Source organism: Aulonocara sp. 'chitande type north' Nkhata Bay, linkage group LG13, assembly GCF_057382095.1.
Source record: "Aulonocara sp. 'chitande type north' Nkhata Bay isolate Kocher_YH1m ecotype deep benthic linkage group LG13, A_spYH_male_GT1.1, whole genome shotgun sequence".
NCBI classification, from domain to species: Eukaryota; Metazoa; Chordata; class Actinopteri; order Cichliformes; family Cichlidae; genus Aulonocara; species Aulonocara sp. 'chitande type north' Nkhata Bay.
The window spans coordinates 24161487-24186659 of NC_141356.1; the positions used below are offsets into that span (position 1 = coordinate 24161487).

At 38.6% G+C, this 25173-nt stretch overlaps 1 protein-coding gene across 1 annotated transcript in view; it reads right to left on the reverse strand.

Annotated features, from left to right (window-relative positions):
- LOC147316116 (protocadherin-15-like) overlaps positions 1–25173 on the reverse strand; it is a 181365-nt gene that overhangs the window by 95453 nt on the left and 60739 nt on the right. The window contains exons 5-12 of the mRNA XM_086259324.1: positions 16109–16269; positions 14996–15151; positions 14000–14119; positions 13800–13910; positions 10254–10424; positions 7504–7612; positions 7260–7372; positions 815–1021 (exon numbers count right to left, since the gene is read on the reverse strand). Of these exons, the coding sequence (XP_086115450.1) occupies positions 815–1021; positions 7260–7372; positions 7504–7612; positions 10254–10424; positions 13800–13910; positions 14000–14119; positions 14996–15151; positions 16109–16269 (1148 nt within the window). The remainder of the gene's footprint in view (positions 1–814; positions 1022–7259; positions 7373–7503; positions 7613–10253; positions 10425–13799; positions 13911–13999; positions 14120–14995; positions 15152–16108; positions 16270–25173) is intronic.

The window sequence follows — 25173 nt, forward strand, 5'->3', positions numbered from 1 at the left end:
ATGTCCCAAATCAGTTTTGGTAAAAGGGAAACAGCAGTACTGATCTGTATCGGCTACATGAAGTGAAGTTTAAATGAATGAGATTCGCATTGACATTGTGCCAGATCAGGTAAAGCGAGTGGGCAAAATAAATACAACTAAAAGGAATGCATTTAACCTTTTGTTTGAAGTGGAAATCAAGCAAGGAAATGTCTCGTTCCAAAGACTTATACATGTATTTTTAAATCTTTGGCCATCATATCACATTAGAAAGAAACCAGCTGAAGCCATGTTGCAAGTTTAAAGCAAAACTATTAAGCCAAATCTCTGAATTCAATTTCCTTTACTAATAACAGAGGCCCAGCACAGGCCCACTTTAAGTTATTAAGTGTACACACTGCAGCTGCATAATGCAGGAAAACATGAATATTGGATTAAACTCAGCATCAAAAGCTAGTCAATCTTTAAAATGATTTGCATCAAAGATTAGAGCACAAAACTGGATCAGGACATCCCTTTATAACATTGTGTGGGTTTGAGTGCGTGTGTGAGTTTGTGCGTGCCACAGCATTTAAAATCAGCCCTTTTACCTACAGGTGTAACACCGGGAGCCAGCTGTAACAACAAAACAAATATAGCGGGACAATGACTCATGCACATGTTATTTTCTGTGAGTACGCGATACAAGCACATGAATAAATGTGGCTCTGTCCTCAATATTTAATCAATGCACTACAAGTACTTTGTGTTTGTATGCAACCATGCATGGATGGGCATCTTTAAAGAGTAAGCGACAGCAAGCTTAGGCTGATAAAGCCTCTCTTTCTCTCTGTACCTCCTCAATGTCATTATCCAAAGCGACGATTCCCAGGGGGGCGGTAAGGTTGGCACTGGCTGAGATAGTCGTACCAACTGGGGAGGACTCACTCACATAGCCCTGATAGGTAGCAAACTGGAAATACGGTGCCTGGTTGTTCTGATCCAAGATTTCAACGATGACTTTAGCATATGCTGGGAGGGGATGACCATTATCCTGTTCAGCCTTGGGAGAGGGAAAAGAAAGAACAAGGGTGAAAGTCACTCTGTGGAAAATACCATATCAACAAGACTACTCTGCTGGAAAGTTATGCTGTTCCAACTCTCATGCAGGCACAGAAATAGAAAGGCATAATTTCTCTGAGTGTCATTTCAATTTTAAAAAAGCTATATTGACTAAATTTAATCAGGGGTCCATTTAGGATTAGAACTTAGTAATTACCGGGGCATTTAACAGAAATACCATCCTTTGTAGGAGAGGGACTGCAATTAGTGGCACTCCTTTGCTGTCAAATCAGTGACCAGTGATAGAAGGAGGCTCTTGGGAATATTACGAGCTGATTCAATGCCAAAATTAACCACTTCACTATTAAAAAGGCTCACACCAAATCTGTCTGCATTGCTGAAGGTGAAAAATCCCTGTTTTTCTGTAAAGGTTCTCTGTCTTCTGAATCAACCACAGAGCAGTCTGATATAATAAAATCCCCATGTACAGCTCATCTATTCAGCATGTCAATATCCTCAACCAAAAACAGACATGCAGCACTCAGCTATGGAACAGAGCTTAGAGAAATGTTCTGTTACAAGACCACTGAAAGAGTGAAAATTACATTGCTCAATCAGGTATCAGTCCATTTGTGAAAAAAAAACAAGTTTCTTGAAAAATCTAGCTCCCATTACATAAAATCAATATGTCCTCTTAAGCTATTAAAATGTTTACAAACTAAATCTGGAAAGATAAATCCAGAGCTGTAAAATCTCCAAGAAATGCACAAGTGAAACATGAACCTGCATCCAAAATCAGTTTGCATTTGTGCCATGTACAGAGAAACACACAGCAAACTAGAGGAATCCATAACAATCACAACAATGTAAACAATCCTTCCACTTCATTTTGCTGCACGGCTGGTGGGTGACATGGCCACTTTAGTAACATAGTACATTTCCATAAATCAGTATGTTGTCTCAGCCATTCAAACTGCACAAAACCTAATGAAGCTGAACTTACACTAGAGTCGAATCTGACACTGCCATGTCCCAGTAAGAGGAAACTTAATGAATGCGGTCTGGTCAGGCTGTCACTACAATCTTTCGCCTCCTAAGTACATATGTCACTTTTGCCACCCACACTGGGATGCTTCAGAAACATTAAGGCTTTGAAAATACAGAAGGAGTGGGGGACTAAGGGAACATCAGTTCAGGCCATGACCTGGAACTAATTCAGCACATTAGCTCAATTTCACTGGGCTTGTGTTGCAGAGTGCCAATTATAAGAAATGTAAGCGCTTGTACTGCAAAATTGTAAACAGCAGGTTCCCCATGACTTCATGTTTACTGCCTTATGTGTATAGCTTACTATGGGGAAAAGAAAAAAACCCCACTTGTAGCATATTCAGTTGAGCTTCCCTCCAGCTGAGATTCATACCTGTTATTATTTCAATCACAATCTCATGTCAGATTCTCTTCCCCAAACATCTTCTACTTATCCCCTTATCAAAGTGATAATAAGAACACCAGCACTATACTGACCCAGAGATCCAATCTGCTCACACAAACGCCTGAGGGAAAAAACAAAAATGCTGTCATTGACAGCCATAACATACACTTCACATACAGTGTTCCCTCATGATTTAGAGTGCCATTTCTTCATTCTCTTACTTTCACCAAGCCGTCACGTCTGCCTTTGACATTTGGCTTAATCTCACCGCAGTCACCTTAGTAGATGTACCTAAGTCAACATCAGTGATGACTTTTAAAACATAAAGCACATGTTGTCTAAAATAGGCTCCTGATTATTTAACTGTTACCTTACCTAAAGCATTAACTATGCAGAACCTTCAAGGCACAAAAGTCTAATTCTTACTCACCTGCTCCTTTGAATCCTAGAATAATCATTCCTTGCCCTGTACATGAATCAGGTAGATGAGGCTCCATCTACCATCTTCCAGACACGTCTCTCTCTCTCTATCTCTCTTGGTCTTTTCCTCCTTCTCCTCTGAACCGTCTCCTTTCCTCAAGCTATGCACAATCATCCCAAAGACATGCAGAAAGCTTCTCATATGATCAGCCTCCCTTCTTCTTGTGGAAATCTTCCTCTCATCTCTTTGCTCCCCAGCTATCCCAGTAAATAGCACGTTACACACTGCTCAGAGGTGTCTAGAGGTTAGTGATGGGTAGATGGAAAGTTCATCTGCACTGCTGCACCAGCAGCACATAGGCAATTCCTGACTATGCTCTAAATTAAGATTCATGAAGGCACAGCAGCCTGTCCTGCTAAGTCCATAAATCATAACAGATTTTTCACCCCCAGCTCCTAAGGAGCTAAAGATAAGGTTAATGGCCTTCAGGACAGAGGTTATCTGGGTAGAACAGGTAAGGGTGCACGCTAAAGTTTTTAAGAGATGAGTCAAACTTAATCTCGCAAAAGCCCATTAAAAATAGAAGAGAATTGAAATCTTGAATAAAGTAGTGTTGTTTGCCTAATGTGAAGGAAGGAGAGAAATCAATATTTTACCTTTAGCTGATGAAACAGACAATGAGGCTCTATCACGGTAAATGTTTTAACAATCCTTGTAGGACTGCGCATGTCTAATATGGAACGCCAGGACTGCCATAATGAATTAATTAAATACACCATTAAATAATTAATTAAATGTGGCAATAATTAATTAAAATTGGAATTAATTAATTAAATAAATAGTTATGACACATGTAATTAATTTATTATTGACACATTTAATTAATTATTTATGTATTTCACATTTTAATTAATTATTGACACATGTAATTAATTAATTATTGACACATTTAATTAATTATTTATGTATTTCACATTTTAATTAATTATTGACACATTTAATTAATTATTGACACATTTAATTAATTATTTAATGATATATTTATTTATTTCATTTTGGCAGTCCTGACGCCTGGCTCTCGTCATGAAATAATTTTATCTGTCAGCCTCACCCATCAAACTCAGGGGGCGGGGTTAACGCTGCCCATGCAGCTTCTCTAACATTTGATTGGTTGCCGTGCAAAGTAAGTCAAAACAGGTCGATCCTAGAAAATCGATTGCTTGTGTAGACTTGGGGCAGCCAGTTATCCCAGAATGCAGATCAAATCACAGGCAGCAATGGTGGTGGTGTAGTTTTAAAATACCCCGTTTTTCTGTCACCAGCTACACTTTTAACAGTGTTTTAGCCGCGAATGTCGCGACGTATGTCTGGTCAGGTTGTCAACATAGAACATGTTTGCAAAAGTGCTCAGATGTTTTCAGAGATTTCACTAGCTCTGCTAACAGTTAGCATGCAGAGTGCACCGAGGGGGTTACGTTAACCGGTTTGTTTACATATTCCACTCTCCGTGTTCCACATGTTGCATTCGCAGATTCTCATTTTCACCGAACGATCGTCTCTTTCCGCCTGGTCTTGTGTCTCTGTGCTTCTGTAACATAAAGAACGAGCTGACATTTTTCTCACGAAACCAGCGATCAGCTCAACAGACCCTCAGTTTACCTGCATGCATCCTCCTCCTCATCTGTCAGCTGTTTAACACCTGCTGCTAATTCAAGAAACACGCCTAGTTACCTGGTGATAGTCACAGTTTAACTGGGCAGCCGGTGCTCGATATAACGCAATGTCAGCGCATTTTTCTGCACAAGATAAGTAAATATAGTGTTTTCCCCGAGCGCAGAGCTGCTGGAGCTCGTTTCCTTACAGAGCACTTTATAGGCGAACAGCTTTATCAGCGGCTGATGTCCAATCACCGGCACAGCTTTCAAACCTCAGCTGAGTTTTAGCTCTCAGTGGTTAAACGCTGGACTTCATTCACTCAGGTTCTGTCTGTCGGGTCACGTTTACTTCGCTGTTTTATTTACAACTGAGCAAATCGGTTTGGCTGAGGTTAAAGTTACGTTTCATAACTGCATAGTTTCACAGACGTTTAATGGTTCACTGGCACATGTGTTAGACTGAACTATCATCTAAATATCATCTGTTTTTTAATAGTTATTCAACTGTATTCTAAGCACCAGCTGTCTGTTAGAATGTGATTTTTTTTCTCTCTCTGTTGGCAGAGGTATAAAAATGCGCAGGAAAATCTGACATGCATGGCGAACTTCACCGACGATATTTAGGGAGGAATAAACACACATCAAACATAAATGAACCATTTGTCTGTCTCCATAATTGAGAGAATTTTCTCTTCTTATGTCAACACTCTCTCTCTTTTTTTTTTCTTTTTTTTTGCTTTTTCGGTCATGTTATGTTTACCTGTTAAAGGCTTGTTACAAACTATGAAACACATTGTGCAGACTTCTGGATGTTAGAAGAAAACTAATACTGCTCATGAATGAGACTAAAGGCAGGAAGGTGTCCTTTAAAACTAAACATGTTAATAGGACCTCCCTATTTATATCATAGTTTATGATATAGCACGTGTATTTCAGTAATAGCCTGCTGAGGCCACTATACGTGCTGGCCTCATATCAAATGTGAAGGCAGACTGAGTCTATGTTTGACGTTTTTTATATCTAATCTTCCTTTTCAAACATTTAAACAGCAGCGAGTCTGCAGCTGAGGGAATACAAATTCAAATTGTCGGAACAGGTTTGCTCGTTTCTTGGATTCATTTGGTGATTTATTAAATGTATAACTGTTATTCTAATCTGCTGCTGAGTCTCTTACACTTTTCTTTATGCTGTATATTTTCACGTCTCTGGAATAGTTGGCAGTTAGATAGTCAGCTGGGAAACTTTGTGTTAACTCATGGAGCTGAGGATATCGTGGATATGCTGACCTCGCTGCGTGGTGTACAGAGCGAGGTCAGCATGATTAATATTCACAATAAAAATATTAGCCGAACATCATGAAGTCTGTATGTGTTTCATAGTGTCGAACAACCTTTGTACAGTTAAAGCCAGCAGTTACTACATGACGGAAACACCAACGTTATCTCTTTTATGTGTTTATACACAGGTCACGCTGATTACTGAACAAAAACCCAAAGATCAGATGTTAAACAGATTTATTTGCTCTCTCTCCTCCTTAAACATGTTTTTAATGTTAGTTATAATTCAGAATTGGCGACTGAAACACGTAGGACACATAAGAACATCAGGAAATAAAACATCGATAAATATAACCTCAGTAAAAGAAGTCAGCGGGGGTTACTACAGCTGTGTACCGGGGCCTGCGCTTTGTCGGTGGGATTGCTTGCGAGGCGAGCGGGTCTATCCCACGCTTTGCCGTGAGACTGGGCAGACATCTCCGAAATCATCGAAACACTTTTGCAAAGAGGCTGTATCTTGACAAACCGACCAGACACATGAAGATTAAACCACTACATTCTCGGCTAAAAAAATATTAAAACGGTATTTGGTAACACACAAACAGGGTTTTTCAAAGCTCAGTTCTGTTAGCTTCCACATGCCGGTTGTTGTGTGCTAGAAACAATGGCCACCAGGCCAAAGCAATGGTTTTGACTCGATCAGCGTTAACCCCGCCCCCTGAGTTTGATGGGTGAGGCTGACAGATAAAATTATTTCATGATGAGAGCCAGGCGTCAGGACTGCCAAAATGAAATAAATAAATATATCATTAAATAATTAATTAAATGTGTCAATAATTAATGAAATGTGTCAATAATTAATTAAAATGTGAAATACATAAATAATTAATTAAATGTGTCAATAATTAATTAAATGTGTCAATAATTAATTAAAATGTGAAATACATAAATAATTAATTAAATGTGTCAATAATTAATTAAATGTGTCAATAATTAATTAAAATGTGAAATACATAAATAATTAATTAAATGTGTCAATAATTAATTACATGTGTCAATAATTAATTAAAATGTGAAATACATAAATAATTAATTAAATGTGTCAATAATTAATTAATTACATGTGTCATAACTATTTATTTAATTAATTAATTCCAATTTTAATTAATTATTGCCACATTTAATTAATTATTTAATGGTGTATTTAATTAATTCATTATGGCAGTCCTGGCGTTCCATAGTCTAATAGTTGACACTAATTTACTGCAAATTTTTGCAAATGCAATTTGTCGTAATTACTAACATTACACTGCACTGTTACATAAATGTAGTGAACAGGCTTTGTATTGAAGTTAAGTTTAATGAGATTTCTCAAGAACTGTGTCTGTGTAGGGCAGATTGAAACAATTCAACTTTCGAGGAATGAATAAGTCAAATATACTTTTATACTTTACCTTGATGACTAATGTGAACTTTTGATACAAGTCCCGGCTGATTGGCTGCAGGACGCGCATTTCTGCAGTGGTTTTGTTCAAAGAGAAATATGCTGCATATGTGTTTGGTTCACCTGCAATATAAAATAAGAACATTTATGGTAGAATCAACCCCAGAAGAAATATTAAAAAGGAAAATCATGGCATCAGCTCAGCCAAAGACATTAAAAGTGTAAAAATCAATGAAAATACGTGATGAACCTACCAACTAGGATGTAGTAGAGAATGTTTGGTCTGGCACTTGGGGGCTGTATATTTCTGTCCATGTCCACAGCACGGATCGGAGGGGTAACATTCAGTGGGTTCAGTTTGCTCTGCAACAAGGGGTGGCTGAGTCAACAATACAGCAACATAATCAAAATGCAAATTGATTAATTTCCTCTAGATCTCACTGTTGCATGGATCACCTAAAATAACTCTGACTGCATTTTTATGCAGAGCAAAAAAAAAACCCGGAAACTGTTCTGCAATAGAAAATTCCTCTTTAAAAAAAAAGATCTGCCCCAGAAAGTTTTCTGTGTGCTCTATATCAATATTTTGGTTGCTGTATAATCTTATGTGATGTTTTGCACAGTCCTCGCAACTCTGCTCTTCCACATAAAAACAGCATTCTCCAGAGAAGCTACTCTACGCTTTCAGCCCAGCCCATTAAAGTGCTTTCTGCCTTAAAGTAGAGCTGCTGTGATTAGACGTCGCCTCAGTTCCACCTGCTTATACACTATAGCACTTATTAATATTAACTGATAGGAGAACTGCTGTTATTGTGCAGTGCTGTGCCTTGCTGGCTTTTCTTTTGCGCCTCTAGTGAATAACACTAGAAATGTAGAAAGCTACAGCCATGTGTTCCTTCCCCACATTTTGATAGTATCAACTCTTCTTCTCACCTTTAGAAAAAAATATATAACCTGCTGGCTATATACTTCAGTAAGCTTGTTGGTAAGCACCATAACATAATGATAAGAATAAGGAAAACAATGAACCGAAGCTTATAGATTTCTTATTTCCATGCATGTAAATGTACCTGATAGTGTTGGACATAAAAGATAATCTGCTAGTGGTGCTTTAGGATAATTTCCCCCGCTTATGCACACTCATACATCATCAGCACTAACTACCTTGGCTTTACCTTTATGCATTTGCATCAACATATGGTTAAGTGGGAATATGTTTAGCACATCACATTTAAGAATACCTTTCCTCATGCAAAACGCCTCCATATGGCTGACACAGTATGTGCGTGTATGCTAAGGGGCCACTGCTAAACTTCCTTAGTGTAGATAGGCACATGGCTAACAGCTCATTGGAAGAAGAATCCCTCCCTGAGGGGGTATATTTATATCCATCAGCTCTGGAGTAATCCTTACACCCCTCCCCAACCAACCCTCTCGCTTTTACAATGTCTGGAGGTGCGCTAAATCAAATCCCCCTAGCTCTGCACAATGATGATTAGCTATAATACCCTCCCTCAGCAGTCATTATCCAGGGGACTCCAGAGCCCACATTATATCCCCCCAGGGCAGAAAATAAATACAAATCAACTTAATAATGTCTGTCTAGCTATTGTGATTAATTACAATACACTCATCAATTATGAGAAGACAATTCTCCCAGTGGACAGACATGTTAGTGTTACACTGCAAAATTCCCCCCAAAAAATAAAAAAAAGAAAGAGAAAAAAACCCCCAAACAATCAGAGACCAAATCAGAAGTCGTATAAGCATGTATATCGACAGTAAAGGGTAAGGAGGTATGGTGAACCCATGCTGTGTTCACAGGAGGAAAAACAAACAAACTGCTAAACAGATGATGAAAAGCTTTGGTTTGTGTAGCTGGTGCTGCCGTGTCTTGCATAACAGTCTGAAAACCTTTTATCATAAATAATAAATTACAAACTATCAATGGAAGGTCTGGACAAACAACTGTGACTCACTATGCCACCCTAAATAAAAACCGCAACTTTAGGGTTTTGTTTTTTTTAAATACCCATCTATATATATCCCACTGTGTCTTTATTGCAGGATTTTGTGTTATTTAGTGTCACACTCTGGCTCCATTCAATATAATTTGATTCCATTTATCTCTCATGTTCGGAACATGTCACCACAGTACACTTAAGCCATACTTGATGAAACCGTTTCCACACAACTGCCTGAGCTGAGCTAAATGAATCCGATAATTCCTCACAATGCAGCTGGTCCAACTATAAGTGTGTTGGTTAGGAAAATTATACTTAAAATAACAAGAAAAACATTAACCATATACAGGAATAAGAGTAGGCTACTGGAAAGCAGATTCACATTCATGGCCATATAAATGGGGGGATATTTAAGCTAACCACAACACAAAAAGGTCCAAAATAAAAGGAGCGCTTCTACCTTCCTCTGAGGAAACCGCAGCTTGATTCACTTTTGTTCATTCTAATGACTATTACATGCATGGAGATACACAGCAAATATAAAATATGTTTTATAAATAAACAACTAATCGTGTATAGACTAACATAAATTCTGTTGGTGCACTAGTTGCTCTCGCCACCTCGGATCTATATGAATTTCCCTCTCTTTTTCCCCTCAATGGTTTTTAGATGTGATCCCAAGTCATCTCATGCTTCAGTTTAATTTGTGAGTACAATGGAAAACAAAATGCAGTAATAAACTGCAAATTGTACTCTGTCTTCAGGTGAGGAGGCAAAGACAAGGTATAATGAGGCAATTAGGGTATTTAAAAGGCGTGACATAGATTAACATATAACAAGAATGTGAACATATGGCACAAATGTCTCACAAATCTGAATAGCATGTATACTGTGCATATGCACACATACAGAATGACAGGTAAAAATCCAGCCTCCATGCATGAAAACATAAACATGCATATATTAGCAGGAGGAAATCTGTTAAAATGACCTTGTGGAATAGCAGTGTGTTCACACTTGCCTGTCTGCCTGGCTCTTACCGGTTCAGTGAATTCAGGGATAGCAGCATGGTAGGTGAGGGGCTTGCAGTCACGAGTGTTGTTCACTAAAACACAAGGCAGGAACATGGGACCCAGGTTGTCTCCATCCTCGACATCCACAGTCAAAGTTGCGGTAGCTGTTAGTCGGTTAGGGGGGAATGGAGCGCGGTCCTGGAAGACAAGCAAATGGCTACAGATTGAGCAACTTTCTGAAGCAGTCGAAAAATCCAAAACTACTTCATGATTTGGTCTCATGTGTCTATACTGAAATCTCCTGAAATATACCTGAACACCCTGACAAGCTTTAGTCATGCATTTACGCAAATTCTTTAGGACCGAGTCTTTACAACTTGAATCGAGACATACATCATCTTAGAGCTGGGCGATAGAACGATAACGATATGTATCGCGATATAACTTTTACTCATAGAGAAATTAAGCTATCGCGATAGACCTCGCCGCTCTTGTCCTCTTAAAAAAAAAAAGAAAAAAAAAAAAAAGGTCAGCTGATCCAAATTCAGTAGCAGAGCCGAACCAATCACAGCCGCAGCGTCACGTCGCGTGACTTGTTACGTACAGCACAAGTGCCAAGCCGCACGTGTGTTTGTTTGGGAAGCAGCCAGCGGGTAATGGAGCCAGCACTGGAGGAAATGAGTGTGCCGACTAGAAAAATCAACCGAGTGTGACCGAAGAGAAAACAGATGATGGTTCCAATGCCAGAGAGATTGTCGAACGGAAGAGCCATAGAAGTTCCGTAGTGTGAAGGTATTTCGGCTATTTCAAGTCTGACAAAAAACAGAGTAGCGTGCACTGTAAATTGTGCCGAAAGCAAGTCTGGAAATACAATAAACTGGTGCATGCGTCACACTGTGCGCCACGTTATTGTTTCGGTGAAATGAATTTCTACAATACTGTTAATTCTACTCTCTGCAGTGTTTAAATGCTTACATATACACACAGTTACTGTCCCTCCACACATACGACTCGGTTCTGCTTCTATGCCCCAGCTTTGTTTACTTTTTCCCACCAAGGCTTCTAGACTTCTGATTGGCCAACATTTCTGCACGGTTAGGAATCTAGCGCCACCTGCTGCTTTGGCATGTTCATAGCAGCGTTTTCTTTCATTTCTCCCTTTATGTGTGGACGGGATTATTTTTTAAAACGAAAACGGAAAATCTCCGTTTTCAAAAATACCCGTGTACGTGTGGACGTAGCCTCAGTCTCTGACTGGAAGCGCTAATTCATCATTCGGCTTTTGTCAGACTAAAGTAACTGTTACAACTGTTTGAAAAGCTCAGCTATACAACAAGGAGAGATTGAGAATTTCCTTTTAGTTCTCAGTTTACTTGATATTGACAAAAGTTAGTCAGTTTTGTCTGTTCTTCTGTAAAACAAACTAAGATTTATTTTTAGAATTAATACTTTATTTCTAAGTGGAATTGACAATTTAGTCTGTTTCGTTTGTTCTATTTTGAAACTTAAACGCTTTAGCGGCTGCCTTTTGTGTAGTTTGCAATATTTGCCTTTATTTATCTGAAAAAGTCTCATGTTCCTTAAGTACATCTACCCTGTTGAACTTATTATGGGAAATAAATATTTAAAAACAAGCTGCTGATTATTTCACATTTTACTTGTGAGCAACGGCACATTTAAATCTTACAAATATAGTTATTTGGCTTATATCGTGATAGATATCGTTATCGCCTGAAATGAAAAAAACATATCGTGATATGAAAAAATCTCATATCGCCCAGCTCTACATCATCTCCAGCTATGTTTTAAAATGATAGCCTCACTGCTGTTTGGCAACGGCAGAAAGCATTTCAGCTTCCACCTTCATATTTCTTCCACTTTCTACAACTGTGGCAATTTTTAAAGGGCTGATATCTCACTGTACAAGAAAAAGCTTCATCACTTCGGGGTGTCTCATGAGTATCCAACCATATACTAAAGGTGGTGTGTGTCATTTTTTTTCTCCAAACATCTGCACAACTTTAAATAACCATCTTTAAATCACTCAGGGAACACTGGCAGGATGAATTGGGCACTGAAATTACAGAAAGTATGGAAGACTGTCGTACTTCTTCTATAAATGCTTTGCATATTTCAATACAACTCAACTCACAAGTTTCATAGATGGCTTTTCTCATACCTAAACCCTCTGAGTGAAATATCAATTAACACTATCTCGCCGTTTATAAAGTTAGATGCCTGACCTGCTTAATGTTTTGTTTCATAGCAACTTTACAGACTTTAAATGAGACTGAAGAGCACTTATCAACATTCATTAAGAATCTTTTCTTACACAAAAATACAGCTCTGTACAATAAAACACCGACAGCGGCGCAGCTACTCTTAAAGATTCCCCCGTAGTATTGTTGCTTCCTTGAGTGGTATCCAGAGAAGTGAGCAGCACAGCACTTCAAAGATTTACGTTCTCAGTATAATTGAACTCTTGACACAAGCAGTGCAGAGTTCTAGTAAATACCATGTCTTCTTCCTTTTCTTTACCCTGACATCCTTTTGCAAGAGAAAATGAAATCCCCCTGGAGGACCTCTCGCCAGTTCAAAGAGTTGAGTCTTTTGCTCTTTCATGCAGGAAATGTAGAGAATAGAGGACGAGTTGAGTGTTAAATGATTATCTGTCCTGCAACACTTCACCTCACAGTATAGGGTGTTATATTTGACCGCTGCTTGTTAGGGAAAGCGGCTCTGTAATGGGTAATTAGGAAAAGATACTATGATATGAATCATGGTACATGTTGCCAGGGGAGAGGTTCGATATTTTAAGATCTGGATGTTGGCCGAGAAGGCTTTGAATCATTCAGCTTGGGTGTTTCTTTGATTGATGTGATTGGCTACCACCTGTGCTGGAACACTTGAATCAACACAAATCAGCTCGTGCCTACGCTGCCACCTGAAAAGTTAAACTTTTCATAACACTTCACCAGTAACTAGTAAGTAACTCAACTAAATCAAAGCAACAGCCCATCATTATGAGACTAGCAACACACAGCATCAAACATTCAGAGTGAATGGCGAGGAAGCTTCAGTGCAAGTCATACTGAATTAAGAATTATTCCCCCCCCCCCTTCACTTGTCCAAAAATCCATAATTAAATAAATTATAAATCAAACCTGTTCTGGTATACCAACTATGTCGAAGGCAGCTTAAAGCAAAACAAAATAAAACAAAAAAAAAGCTGCAATGAAACCCTGGAGGGTTCATTTTTCTCAACACTGCATCACAATCAACCTGAATATACTCTATTAAATACAAAATGTGCGTACACTGACTTCATCAAAGCAGCAAGCTACTGGCTTCATATTTAGTTTGATCTAATTCAAATAAAATATCACAACATTTAGAGAAATGGTTTTAGTGACAACAATAGTTCTTTAACCTCAAGTGCACTGTGGAGGCAGACACACTCAAAAGCATCTATAAATCATGGCCTATTTATACGTGATGACTCCATTCGTCAATCTGAACTCATGCAACTCAACTCAGTATTGGCTGTTTGTGTATGCAGATGCGTTTGCTTACATTGGCTTGGACCAAAACCAGGTACCGTGTTCTGTCCTCGTAGTTTAGTCTCTCTGCCAAAATAATGTTTCCTGAAAGGCTGTTGCTGACTGCTACTGTTCTGTTAGATGCCTGAAAGAGAAAGCCATGGACTGTGATTAATAAAGAAATCTGCATTTGTGTAGAAGATGCTTATTATGATGTGCGATCTGTCCATATACCGGGTCTCTGGGGTTGTAAATGATGCTGTATTCTATATGTCCATTAGGTCCATCATCAATGTCTATAGCACCATTATTTCCCGAGAAGCCAGTGAAAATTGTTGTTCCAGGTGGTGTGAGCTAGACAAAAATATGCAAGGGAAAAAGAAAAGTCAACAGCTCTAACAGCCCCCTGTGAGTACAACGTCAACTTACAGCAGAAAGAACATTCATATGGCTATTACTGCTGCCGCTCCATCCCATTAATATCCCCAAAAAATGGGGAAAAAAGGGAAAATGTTGGAGTCAGCAGCAGTCTGAAAGCTTACGTGCACTGCTGACAGAATAACAAAAAGTAAGTATGAGAACCACTGCTGTTCCCAAGAGCCCTTAGCAAAGTCCACAGAACCAGGCAGTGGGCAGGAGATCTTGTTCAGGGAAGTTGACAGCAATGTAGACTGACTCACTGTACTGTTAGGGCAGTTGCACGTGGCTATGATAACACACTGTGACAGGAATTTTGAACATGCAGAGCACACAAAGGGTGAACAGCAAAGAACAGAAGTTGTGGTTGCTTAGAACTCAGCGGGGAGCTCTCATTTAATCTCAAAAACATATGACTAGAAAGTCTGAAGATTTGATGCATTATCTTGAATCACTGCAGGTGTTGCAGGTGTATTTGAATTAAAAAAAAAAAAAAAAGGTTATCATTTCTAGTGCTCACTAGATGTATGCGAGTTGCAGATGGTGTAAATATCAAAGCCTAAACATAAATACTAAATATAGGCAATGAATAATACGCTGTTAACAACAAACAATTAACTAACAGCCATTTGAGTCGTACCATTATTTTAAATGTCTGACAAATTGTCTCAGATGTAAAGGAAAGAGGCATTAGATTTAAAAATCTGCCCCACTCTGCCTCACAGTTATCAAACATTTCTGGCAAACAGCAACGCATGACAGTACACTGTGTTTAAGATTCGTGCATAGGGGCACAGGGAATTGCTCCCTTACCTCATTTACTGCGACATAGTAGCGTGGCTGCTGAAAGCGAGGGGCGTTGTCATTCCTGTCCCTCACAACAATCCGTACCTCATGCAAGATGATAGTACCAACCAGCTGATTTGTGCACTGCACCTGAACCACGATGGTACTGATGGAGTTGGGGGGCTGAAAAACAAATAACAAGAAAGAAAAAAAATGCTATATAACACTGTGGAAATTGTAGAGTTCTAATTCCCATGTTTCTTATATAATGGAGTCATAATAACCTACAGCGTATTGTATCTGACAGTTTGTAAAGAGCAATAGGCATACTTAATAACAACAGTGGAAAGCGACACAGTTCCAGTATGAAATCTGCTTGTTAGCTATCATGCTTGCATAGCATTGGTAAAACCTAATGAGGGCGATTGTTTGTTAGGCTACCAGGGGCAGCCCAATATTTATTTGTGAATATGCAGTGTAAGAAAACTATTATAAAGGATGAAAGTGCAAATACACTATACTGAAAGGCAGCATCTCATCATACTGCCATTACTACGCTCATCTCAGTTTAGCAGCAAGGGTCAACTTTCCACATAGTGTAATTTGGCTAACTAGCTCCCTCCATCACTTCTCTTCTTTTCAGCTGCAGAGCTTTGTCCCACACATGTACTTCCATTATTATTTATTCTATATGCATTCATGGCATATTCCTGTTAATAGCTCCACATTCACCTCCTCCTCTTTAGTCCGTATGATCTGAACACATGCTTTAAAACACCTTTTCACTATGACAGCAATACTATGCACCCTGCATCATGGATCCTTTACTGCACCATTTACACAGGTGTGTATGTACTTAGGACCTGTAATGTGTTGCACAGACACATGGACATTTTTGTTTTTTTGTCATTGAATCACTTTAAGGCTAAGAGTGAATTACCACGGCCTATTGACACAAATTACAAGCAACTCTGTTGCTACACCATATCTTGTGTTATTCTAAATCCATCTATCCATACATCTGTTTCCCAGCTACATATTTGTTGGAATGGCTAAGGGTTTATTTTCTTACTGTATTGATGATTTGGCATAACTAAGGCAAGAGGAAGCTGAGAAATAAACCCTCAGTACTGTACTCACATCTCTGTCCAGAACACGCCCAGTGCTGTTGAGGTAGAGTCTCTGCCGTGCTGGTTCCAATATCACCCAGTAGTCAAAATTATCCAACAACGTCAATGAGATGGTTCTGCCTGGGTCTTGGGCACGGCCATTTATCTGCATGTTTTCCACCAAAACTGTACCTATAAATGAAGAGCAGTCATAAATAAATCAATGACTAAGACGTAAAAGGATTTTCACCTTAAATAATATTTTATTATACTATGCGGTAAACTGGTTTGTCAAAAAAATGCAATTAAATTGCTTTTTAAAGGACTCATTCTACATACTGGTCAAATATTTTGCTTTAAAAATATTTAAAAGCAAATAGGCTGGAACGTGAAGGTCATACAACTTTAAATGGCCATCATTAGGCAACCAGCAACCAACATTAACAGCAGCAGTCTGTACAAATTTTGTTTTTATTATGTGTCATGTGCTTAATATTGGGTATCCTTTCTCAAATAACTTTGCAAAGAAAAACATAAAATGATTTTTAAGTTTCACTCTTATATGAACATTCAAAGTCTGCCTTAGATAACTGAAAATACTGCCTCAGATCTCTGTGGACTATTCCACATATTATGTAGGCAAATCTCTAAAATTGATAATTATCATCCCTGGGAGCACAGTCACCTTCTGGTTTATATTTTACGGCTTTTAATCAGCAAGTAATTAAACTTTGCTACAGCCTCTGGGACAAATCCTGTAAAGCCAGTTAAATCTGAGGATTGGTTGACTCCTAAGTGGCCAAATTAGATTTTTGAAAAAAAAAAAAAATACTGGAAGCTTAATAATGCAGGAACTAGCAGCCAACCCTACGTCCTACTGCCCCAGCACCTCCTAGATGCTCAAGCCCTGAGCCGTTTTATTTAGAGCAACATGTACACAACACAGCTTTATTGAAAACACCAAATATGGAAAAATGGCACTTTACTGACGGAAATTGGGTAAACTTTTTTTTTTTTTTTAAGAAAATGTCATTGCACTGGCCATGACAGTTACACCGGTTATGTTCATTTCTTTTTGGGTTCTTGAGAGATACACACATATTGTGACATAGTGAGAGTATTCTTTGTGGCAGCCATCACAAACAACCAGAACCAAACACGAGTCACTGCTTTACCTGAAAAAGCTTTGAAATGAGATCCTGCTACGACTTTTACTAGTTTTAGCCACAAAAATATTAACACCCAGAAGATCTGTCCATGTTGTAACAACATTTGGGATTCAAAAAAGTCGATTTTTTTTTATTTACTTTTCTAAACCAACACATTTGATGTATCATATCTTTAAAACATTACAACAATAGGCACTCAGTGGCACTCTCCTTGTTATGGCTAGCTGTCTAAACTAAACCTGCCATTGCCTTTATCTGCTTTATGGCTGCTATTGTGACATAATTTTGGAGAAATTTATTTTTTACGCATTGTGATTAAAAATATTAAATGACTGACATGAATTGTATTTAAGACAATCAGTTTGTCTTTATACATATACAATACAAGATTAATTGTTTATAAGTAGAGTACTGTGCAAACGTTTGTTTTTTCCTTATGTTTGCACATTTCAATAAATCCCTGCACCTATTTCACATGTTGTATTGTCCCTAGCAAAACACAAAGAAATGAGTTGTTGGCTCAAGATTTTAGCACAGTACCGCAGCTCAGCTAATGACCAAACATACCTTACATCTGACAGTGTGTTCATGCATTATCATTTACTGACATTTCAACCACTACCTTAATTCCAACCCTTTTCCATTCAGTACATTTTACATGTACCTAACATCATGGATCACGTAATCCAGTGATTTTCAAATGTGACAAAGTGTGAAAAAGTGACTAAAGTTTAGAGCTAACAAACTTACAAGTATACATAGAAATTCTGCAGAGACTAAAAGCCCTTGACATGCCTTGCTAATCTACCAGCTGTAAAACGTAAGAGGGTGGTGGTATTTTAATGGGCTTTTTAATTGGTGCCCCCAACATCTTGTACTTTATCATTTCATAAAACCGGTTTAGTCATTTAGTCATTAGTCACTCAGACTCGAAGATCCTCAAGAAGGAGCACAGATGGAGTTACGATGGAAGCTTTTGCATTATAATTACAATACCCGCTGCTGCATTTTCATGCTCATATTAATGACTGCGATCCTCGTCTGTAGTAGTCAAGGTTTGATGCATCCGTGTGTTGTGATCACAAGGACCAAAAATTATGTGTCTCCGTTAGGCCAAACTCAGCCTGAAAAATGGTTCTTCTAAGAATTTAATTTAAAAGTCAAAAGAGCCCCCTGTTGCTGGTTCATTAATCTAAAACACAGCTTTTCATAATATCTGCCTCAGTAACTTGAGTGGTGAGCAACATTTTTTTTTGAAACTCTCGGGTTGTAAATTACGCAGCTGATAATATTACAAAGGAGGCCACAGAGAGTCTTCTTTCTTTCTCCAGTTAATTGAACTTCAGTTTTTCTGCTGTGACAGCCAAAACTCCTAGTTTTTTGAGCACACCCTCCCTCAATCTCTGTCACGCAGCAAAAAGTTGTCCTCCTCATCAATCGAGAAGATGCCAGAGTCTGTCAGACCTGTGCAGACCTAGCCATGTGTTATATACGATATGTACTAAATAAATAAAACAAGTCTCTTTAGTAGCCTGTGACTCAGTCAGTGTCATCTCTGGGCAGAAGCGCCTCTGATCTGGGCTTCACAGCAGACCAACTCCACAGAGACAACACAGAGAGCTCACTTTTATCCCAAATATCAATAATGCTGGCATCCATAGATGATGGCAGCAGATAAGTGTGGAGGCCCATTTCTGATAGGTTTCCAAACTTGGTATGAAAAAAAAGTCAGTTTCATTGGTAGTTTCACTCATTGGTATTAGCATGGAGTCCAGTCCTTTGAGTTGAGGCCACAATTTTCATTTTTAAAATGAGTTCATGGTGCCACAAGAAACCACATAAAAATATTAACAAGTTGCTAAACAGGAAGTTAGCTCACTGCAAATGTTGCCAGAGACTAGAACTTGCCAAGTACTTTTTTTATTTAAAAAAAAAACGTGGTTAGCACAAAGACCTCCAGTAAGAAAAGATTTTTTTCCCCATTTTAATAGGAGTAGACAGTAAGCACACGCGTAGAAATGGTGGCATACTGTTGAAGAAAGGAGTTTGAGTGGAAATAGCTGCAGTCATTATGCACAGCTCTCTTCTGAAATTAGCGGGATAAAACACTAACAACAAATTCACATAAAAAGTCAGCTAGTATAAAAGCTAAACCAGATCAGGTGTTTGAAGGTTTGCATTAGAAACTCTGAACAGTCCCAGAAATGTTTTGTGACCAAACATTGCTAAATTGTATGTATGAAAATGCCTATTTATCTATGTAGTTACTGGCTTTTTACAACACTAAAACGCAATACTGCAACATCTCTGGAAAGAAGTATATCCATTTCATTTGCATATATTTTAATATTTGATATGCAGTTACATGTATTTTCTCCTTTGTGTGGGAGGCAAGGTTTTACTTTCCTCAACCATGACTTTGGTCAGACCTGTCTCCAGGAAATGCATTGCTACTGCAGTTTAAGCCCAAGCAATATCAATACCATCATAATAAACTAAAATAACAAAAAAGTGCTAATTTCTGACCTAGTTTGCTACTTGGCATCTGATAAACAAGACACAAACAAGTAGCTATCCTGCCTTTTTTTTTTTCCAAAAAAAAAAGACAAAAAAAAGACAAAAAAAAAAAGACAAAAAAGGAAATTTAAGGGGAAAGAAAATCCCCCCAGTACAAACCTTGGGAGTCTGAATGCATAATTATATCGTTAATCCATCTTTGTTTGCATAATTAACAAATAAAAAAAATACATATGATATTCATTTTAAATTTTTCATTTTTGGGGATTAAAATGAGGTAAGAAATCTATACTGACATAACTTCATCAGTTACTTATTAATTGAATTGATTTTGGTATCTTACTGATTGCTTTTAAAACAAAACACGGCCTTAATATATGCCTGCTTCCTGGGTGAGGTCCAGAGAGGCTCCAATTTTGGATGTTACAGAACAGTCTAAAGACTAAATGAGGCACGTGCCTCCATATTTCACATTCAATTCAATTATTAATATGAGACTTTTGGTGCTCTCTATTCCACAGAGCAATGCAACCTCTGAAACTCCTTAATGTTTATGAACTCCTTTAATTGTGTTGTATGTATGTACGCATGTTTATGTACTAAATATAGTAATAGCTGCAGTATTCTGTTACATTGTTCTCTATCAAATAATCTGTGTACTAAAAATGGTCAAGCACCATTAGGGAAGCATGTCTGACAAGATTTCTTGTTCTGTGCACTTGCCATTGTTTATGAATACATGACAATTTAAAGAAGAAAAAAATAATACAAACTTATATAAACAGACAAAGGTTTTATTTTGTCAAATATATTCACCCTTTTGCAGGATGGTTTACCTGCATGTTAAATGTAAAATAAAAACTAAAAGCTATCTATTTACAGTACATCTATTTACAAAAAGTCTGATTTTACACTTAAAATCTGCTAAGCTTTAAAATAAGGCATTTCTTTTAGAAAACCCACACTGTTTGACTTTCTTTAAAACTTCCTAATCTCTAAAATATCAAGGTAACTTCTCTGCCACGTCTCGCTGTTATGCCCACATACTGACTCCTGATCTCACTCAGGCACAGACTCATTAACACATACAGCACAGACATGATCACCACCTGTCAAGAGACCTACTGTGCAGCATACATTGCCAAAATTAAAACAGTGTATGTGTATTGCAGCCATCACTGATTGAGGAGGGATATAACATCACTACTAACTTAGCACTCCACAATTACTCATGATAGACTCTGACATGAAAAACATCTGTCGTTATGCATTTTGGTAGAAAACTGGGGTCAAAGTAGCAGCAGCTGTTTGCTTCAGTAAACAGTGATTCTAAGTGTTCTGTGAAACAATCTCATCCTCTGGGGAAATGTCAAGTGTTTTTTTTCTTTTCTTCCATTTTTTTGTTTTTTTCCCCCTATTGTGTGCAATAGGTCACATGGAGTCCTGGGCATATTTTTAAAGTTACAAAATTGGTCTTCCTTGCCAATATCACCACTTGTCATCTGTGTGTACAAATGTGAAATACATACACAATATCCCTTTCTGTTACTGAGTTATGATCTTGAATGATGGTCAGAAATATAGTTTTGCATAATATTGCGATTTACATTGTACAACCTCATCCAATTGCAAAATTTGCAATTGTAAAAAGGCTTTCAGTGGACCAACTGGTTAAACTGGTTTGACTGAATTGTGGTTTATGCCCAATAAAATCCTACACTAAATGGACCTTGTACTGGTTTACCACAAGGTTGCTTCAGTTTGAATGCTTACTGACAGTCAATACCAGTGCAAGCCGCTCACTACTGGCTCACAGTGACAGCACTAACATGCTGATGTTAAAATTGCTCTTATCAATCAGTCAATCAATTTATTTATAAGCACATTTAAAAACAACAGGTTGAAAAAAATGCTGTACATAGTAAAAATGCAAAAGGTAAAAAGTAGAACAAATACACACAAAGAACAAAACAAAAACTCGAGTTTTCAGACGGGTTTTAAAGATGTCAAGTGTTGGAGAGATCCTAATTTGAAGAGGCAGACTGTTGCAAAGTTTGGGCACAGCAATCAGAAGCCCTGGGGCCTGTTCTTCGTACCGCGCTAAGTGAGTTAGCTGGATGAGATTGTTGACGATTTCGCGTGATCTTGGATCGTTCGGTTCCCCGAAGCCCATCCGGGACTTGCTGTCATAGCAACAGAGCCGTAAGCGTAAACCTGCTGGGGAGCAGGTTTACTTTATGTAAACAGGATTAGATCGCGGCCACGCAGGTATGTCCGCGTCATTCATACGAAAGCAACAGCGATATTCCACCACTGTTTCACCATAAATAAATAACATCAATGTAACTAAAGATAATGCAGCACTTGATCCTTTTATTGATTTCACACAGATACATACAGGTCATTCCCTAAAAAAGGGAAATGTACTATTAACATTCTATTACATGTATGTGATTATTACAGATGTAATTCATATTTCAGAGTAGTAATTGTAAATTACTTCGTGTAATCAAGATGAGAGACCACGGCTATAAAAGCGAAGGTGGATTTGGGAAGTCTGTCGCAGTCATATCCTGTCCGTATACGCGAGCAGCCCATTGCGGAAGGTGCAAGATTGATAAGGAGAGTCCTCAGAATTCAGCGTATATTGCGGGACAGACAGGATCCTTTAGCTCAGCGCGACAGTGTGCTCATAGAGAGATATCGATTTTCCCGTGAGGGTATTATTCACTTAACCAACTTGTTGACGAGGGGGTGCAGGACCACCACCTGTCTTTTTTTTTGCTCTGCCCTTTTCTTGGTTGCTGTTATGAACAAACAAACAGAGTATTCCAGGGTCTCTTTCCAAGAGACGAAAAGCAATATAAGTGATAAATATTACCATTCTGTAGAATATTCTTATATTTCACTTTTACTTGTTCCCATGTTCTAGTGGGTCCTGTTGTGGCTCTAATGTGAAAGGGGATATAATATAACATATTATAATATAATATAATGTAATATAATATTGGATAATATGGTGTGATATGATAAATCTACCCTACCGCCTACTGGTGTTGGCCAGAGGGGCCGATGGTGCAATATGGCAGCCTGGCTTCTGTCAGTCTGCCCCAGGGCAGCTGTGGCTACAACCGTAGCTGCCTCCACCAGTGTGTGAATGTGAGAGTGAATGAATAGTGGCATTGTAAAGCGCTTTGGGTGCCTTGAAAAGCGCTATATAAATCCACTCCATTATTATTGTTATTATTGAATTACTTACGAGTTTGATTTGTCAGCAACTTTCTGCCAGCCCTCTCTCCTTGCTTTTGCAGCCTTTGCAGTGTTCCCTTGCGTTTTAATTAAACTCTGAAACTCCTGAAATCCCTCACTCAAGAGTTCTTGCTCTGCTGCCGAAAAATACCGAGCGCGCTCCTTCGACATTTTCGCCGACCAATCAAAGGGTTGCCGATCAATGTTTCTACTATCGATGCGTAGCCCCTGTTGGGCCACCCAGTGATCTCACATTACTTCATCCAGCTATACTAATCGTCAACAACAGGTGTGTTCGGGGAACCGGAATAGCGAGCTCAGAGTTAGCGCGATGATTTGGTCTTGGATGTTTCATTTGATCTTGGATGTAGTAAGCGACGTACGAAGCACAGGGCCCTGGTCTCCACTGTGTTTTAGCCAGCTTCTAGGGACAATCAGAACAATTTATCAGCTGACCGGAGCAATCTATTTGGAGTATTTTTAGTTAAAAGAGAGGTATGATGGAGCTAATCCATTTAGAGGCTTAAAACAAGCAATAAAATCTTAAAATTATTCTATAACATACTGGAAGCCAGTGTAAACAAGCGAAGACAGGGGAAATGTGGTCGTGTTTACGTGTGCCTGTCAAGAGTCGGGCTTCAGCATTCTGAAGAAGCTGAAGACGAGAGAACAGAGCCTGGCTGATACCAAAATAAAGACTATTACAGTAGTCAAGCCTGAATGAAATGAATGCATTAATCACTTTGTTGAAGTCAGCAGATGACAAAATGTTCTTAGTTTTTGCAAGGGCCCTAAATTGGAAGAAGCTGGCTTTTACAACAGAATTCATGTGTTTCTCAAAAAAACTGCTATCAAAGAACACTCCCAGATTTTTTGCGACGGGAGTTCTGGAATTTTCCAGAGGGCCAAGGTCACCCTTAAGAGAAAAACAAGGGTCTGAAGGTCCAAATAATACAATCTCAGTTTTTTGATCATTTACATTCAAAGAATTGAATGCAAACCATGATTTAATGTCATCGAGGAAGTCTAGCAAAACTTTTAGAGAGCCTGTAGAATTCGTTTTAAGAGGAAAGTCGATTTGAAAATCATCTGCATAACAGTGAAATGAGATGGGAGCATGTAAAGGAAAAAAGGTACAGGGCCAAGGATAGATCCTTGAGGGACCCCACACGTAAGGGAGTTGGATGTGGATGTGCCACCGACCCTGACAGAAAAGCATCTGTCAGTTAAATAAGATCTAAACTATTCAAGTGCAACCATTCAAGTTCAAGTTCTTATGACATGACAGTTTACTATGTTAACATATTAGTTAGCACTAGATAACTGAGGACCTACAGTACAGGACAATCTCAATTTCTGACATAATAATGGTGACAGACTGGATGAAAAGTCAGGACAGAGACCACAGTACTTTAATATTTCACCATTATAGAGGCACTACACAAAAAGTCAAGGGGCCACTGAATCTGGACGTTATGTGTACAAAACTTCAGGTAATTAATCCAGTGGTTCAGATCAAAGTGGCCAGTCAACAACTGACAAAGACACATACCTGGACCTTAACAGAGCAACGTCATTAGCAGACTATGACTAGCCATTCAAATATTTACAAAAAATACTTTCATATTTTCAGAGCAACTTCAAATATTTTCAGAGGATAACCAAATGACCTTCACCAAGTTGCAGAGTACAGCCCAGTTTATTCTCCTGAATGATGTAAGATAGAAATGATGCAGTAACATCATTCAGTTTGCAAGTTTGAAGTAGAAACTATAATGTTTTGCACAGGTTGAGAACTAGAAACTGGGATGAGTACCGTAAATGTCGGGCTATATGCCGCTACTTTTTGCACAAGCTTTGAACCCTGCGGCTTTTAGTCAGGTGCGGCTTTTCTATGGATTGTCCGTGATTTTTGTGATATCGTAAGACGATTTGTTTTGTGTGTTGTACGGCACTACGTTGCCTGGCGGAAGGATCGGGGTTCAAGAGTGGTATGTTAGTCACATGTCCGTCCGCCAGGCAACGTAGTGCCGTACGAAGTAGCGCGAAAAACAAACTTCAAAGTAGCGGTACGCGTTCAGCGGGAGTCGTGGATGATGAGCGGCGATAAACTTGCAAGTTATGCCCAACTCCACCGGTGGATTCTGACAGCGTGGAAAAG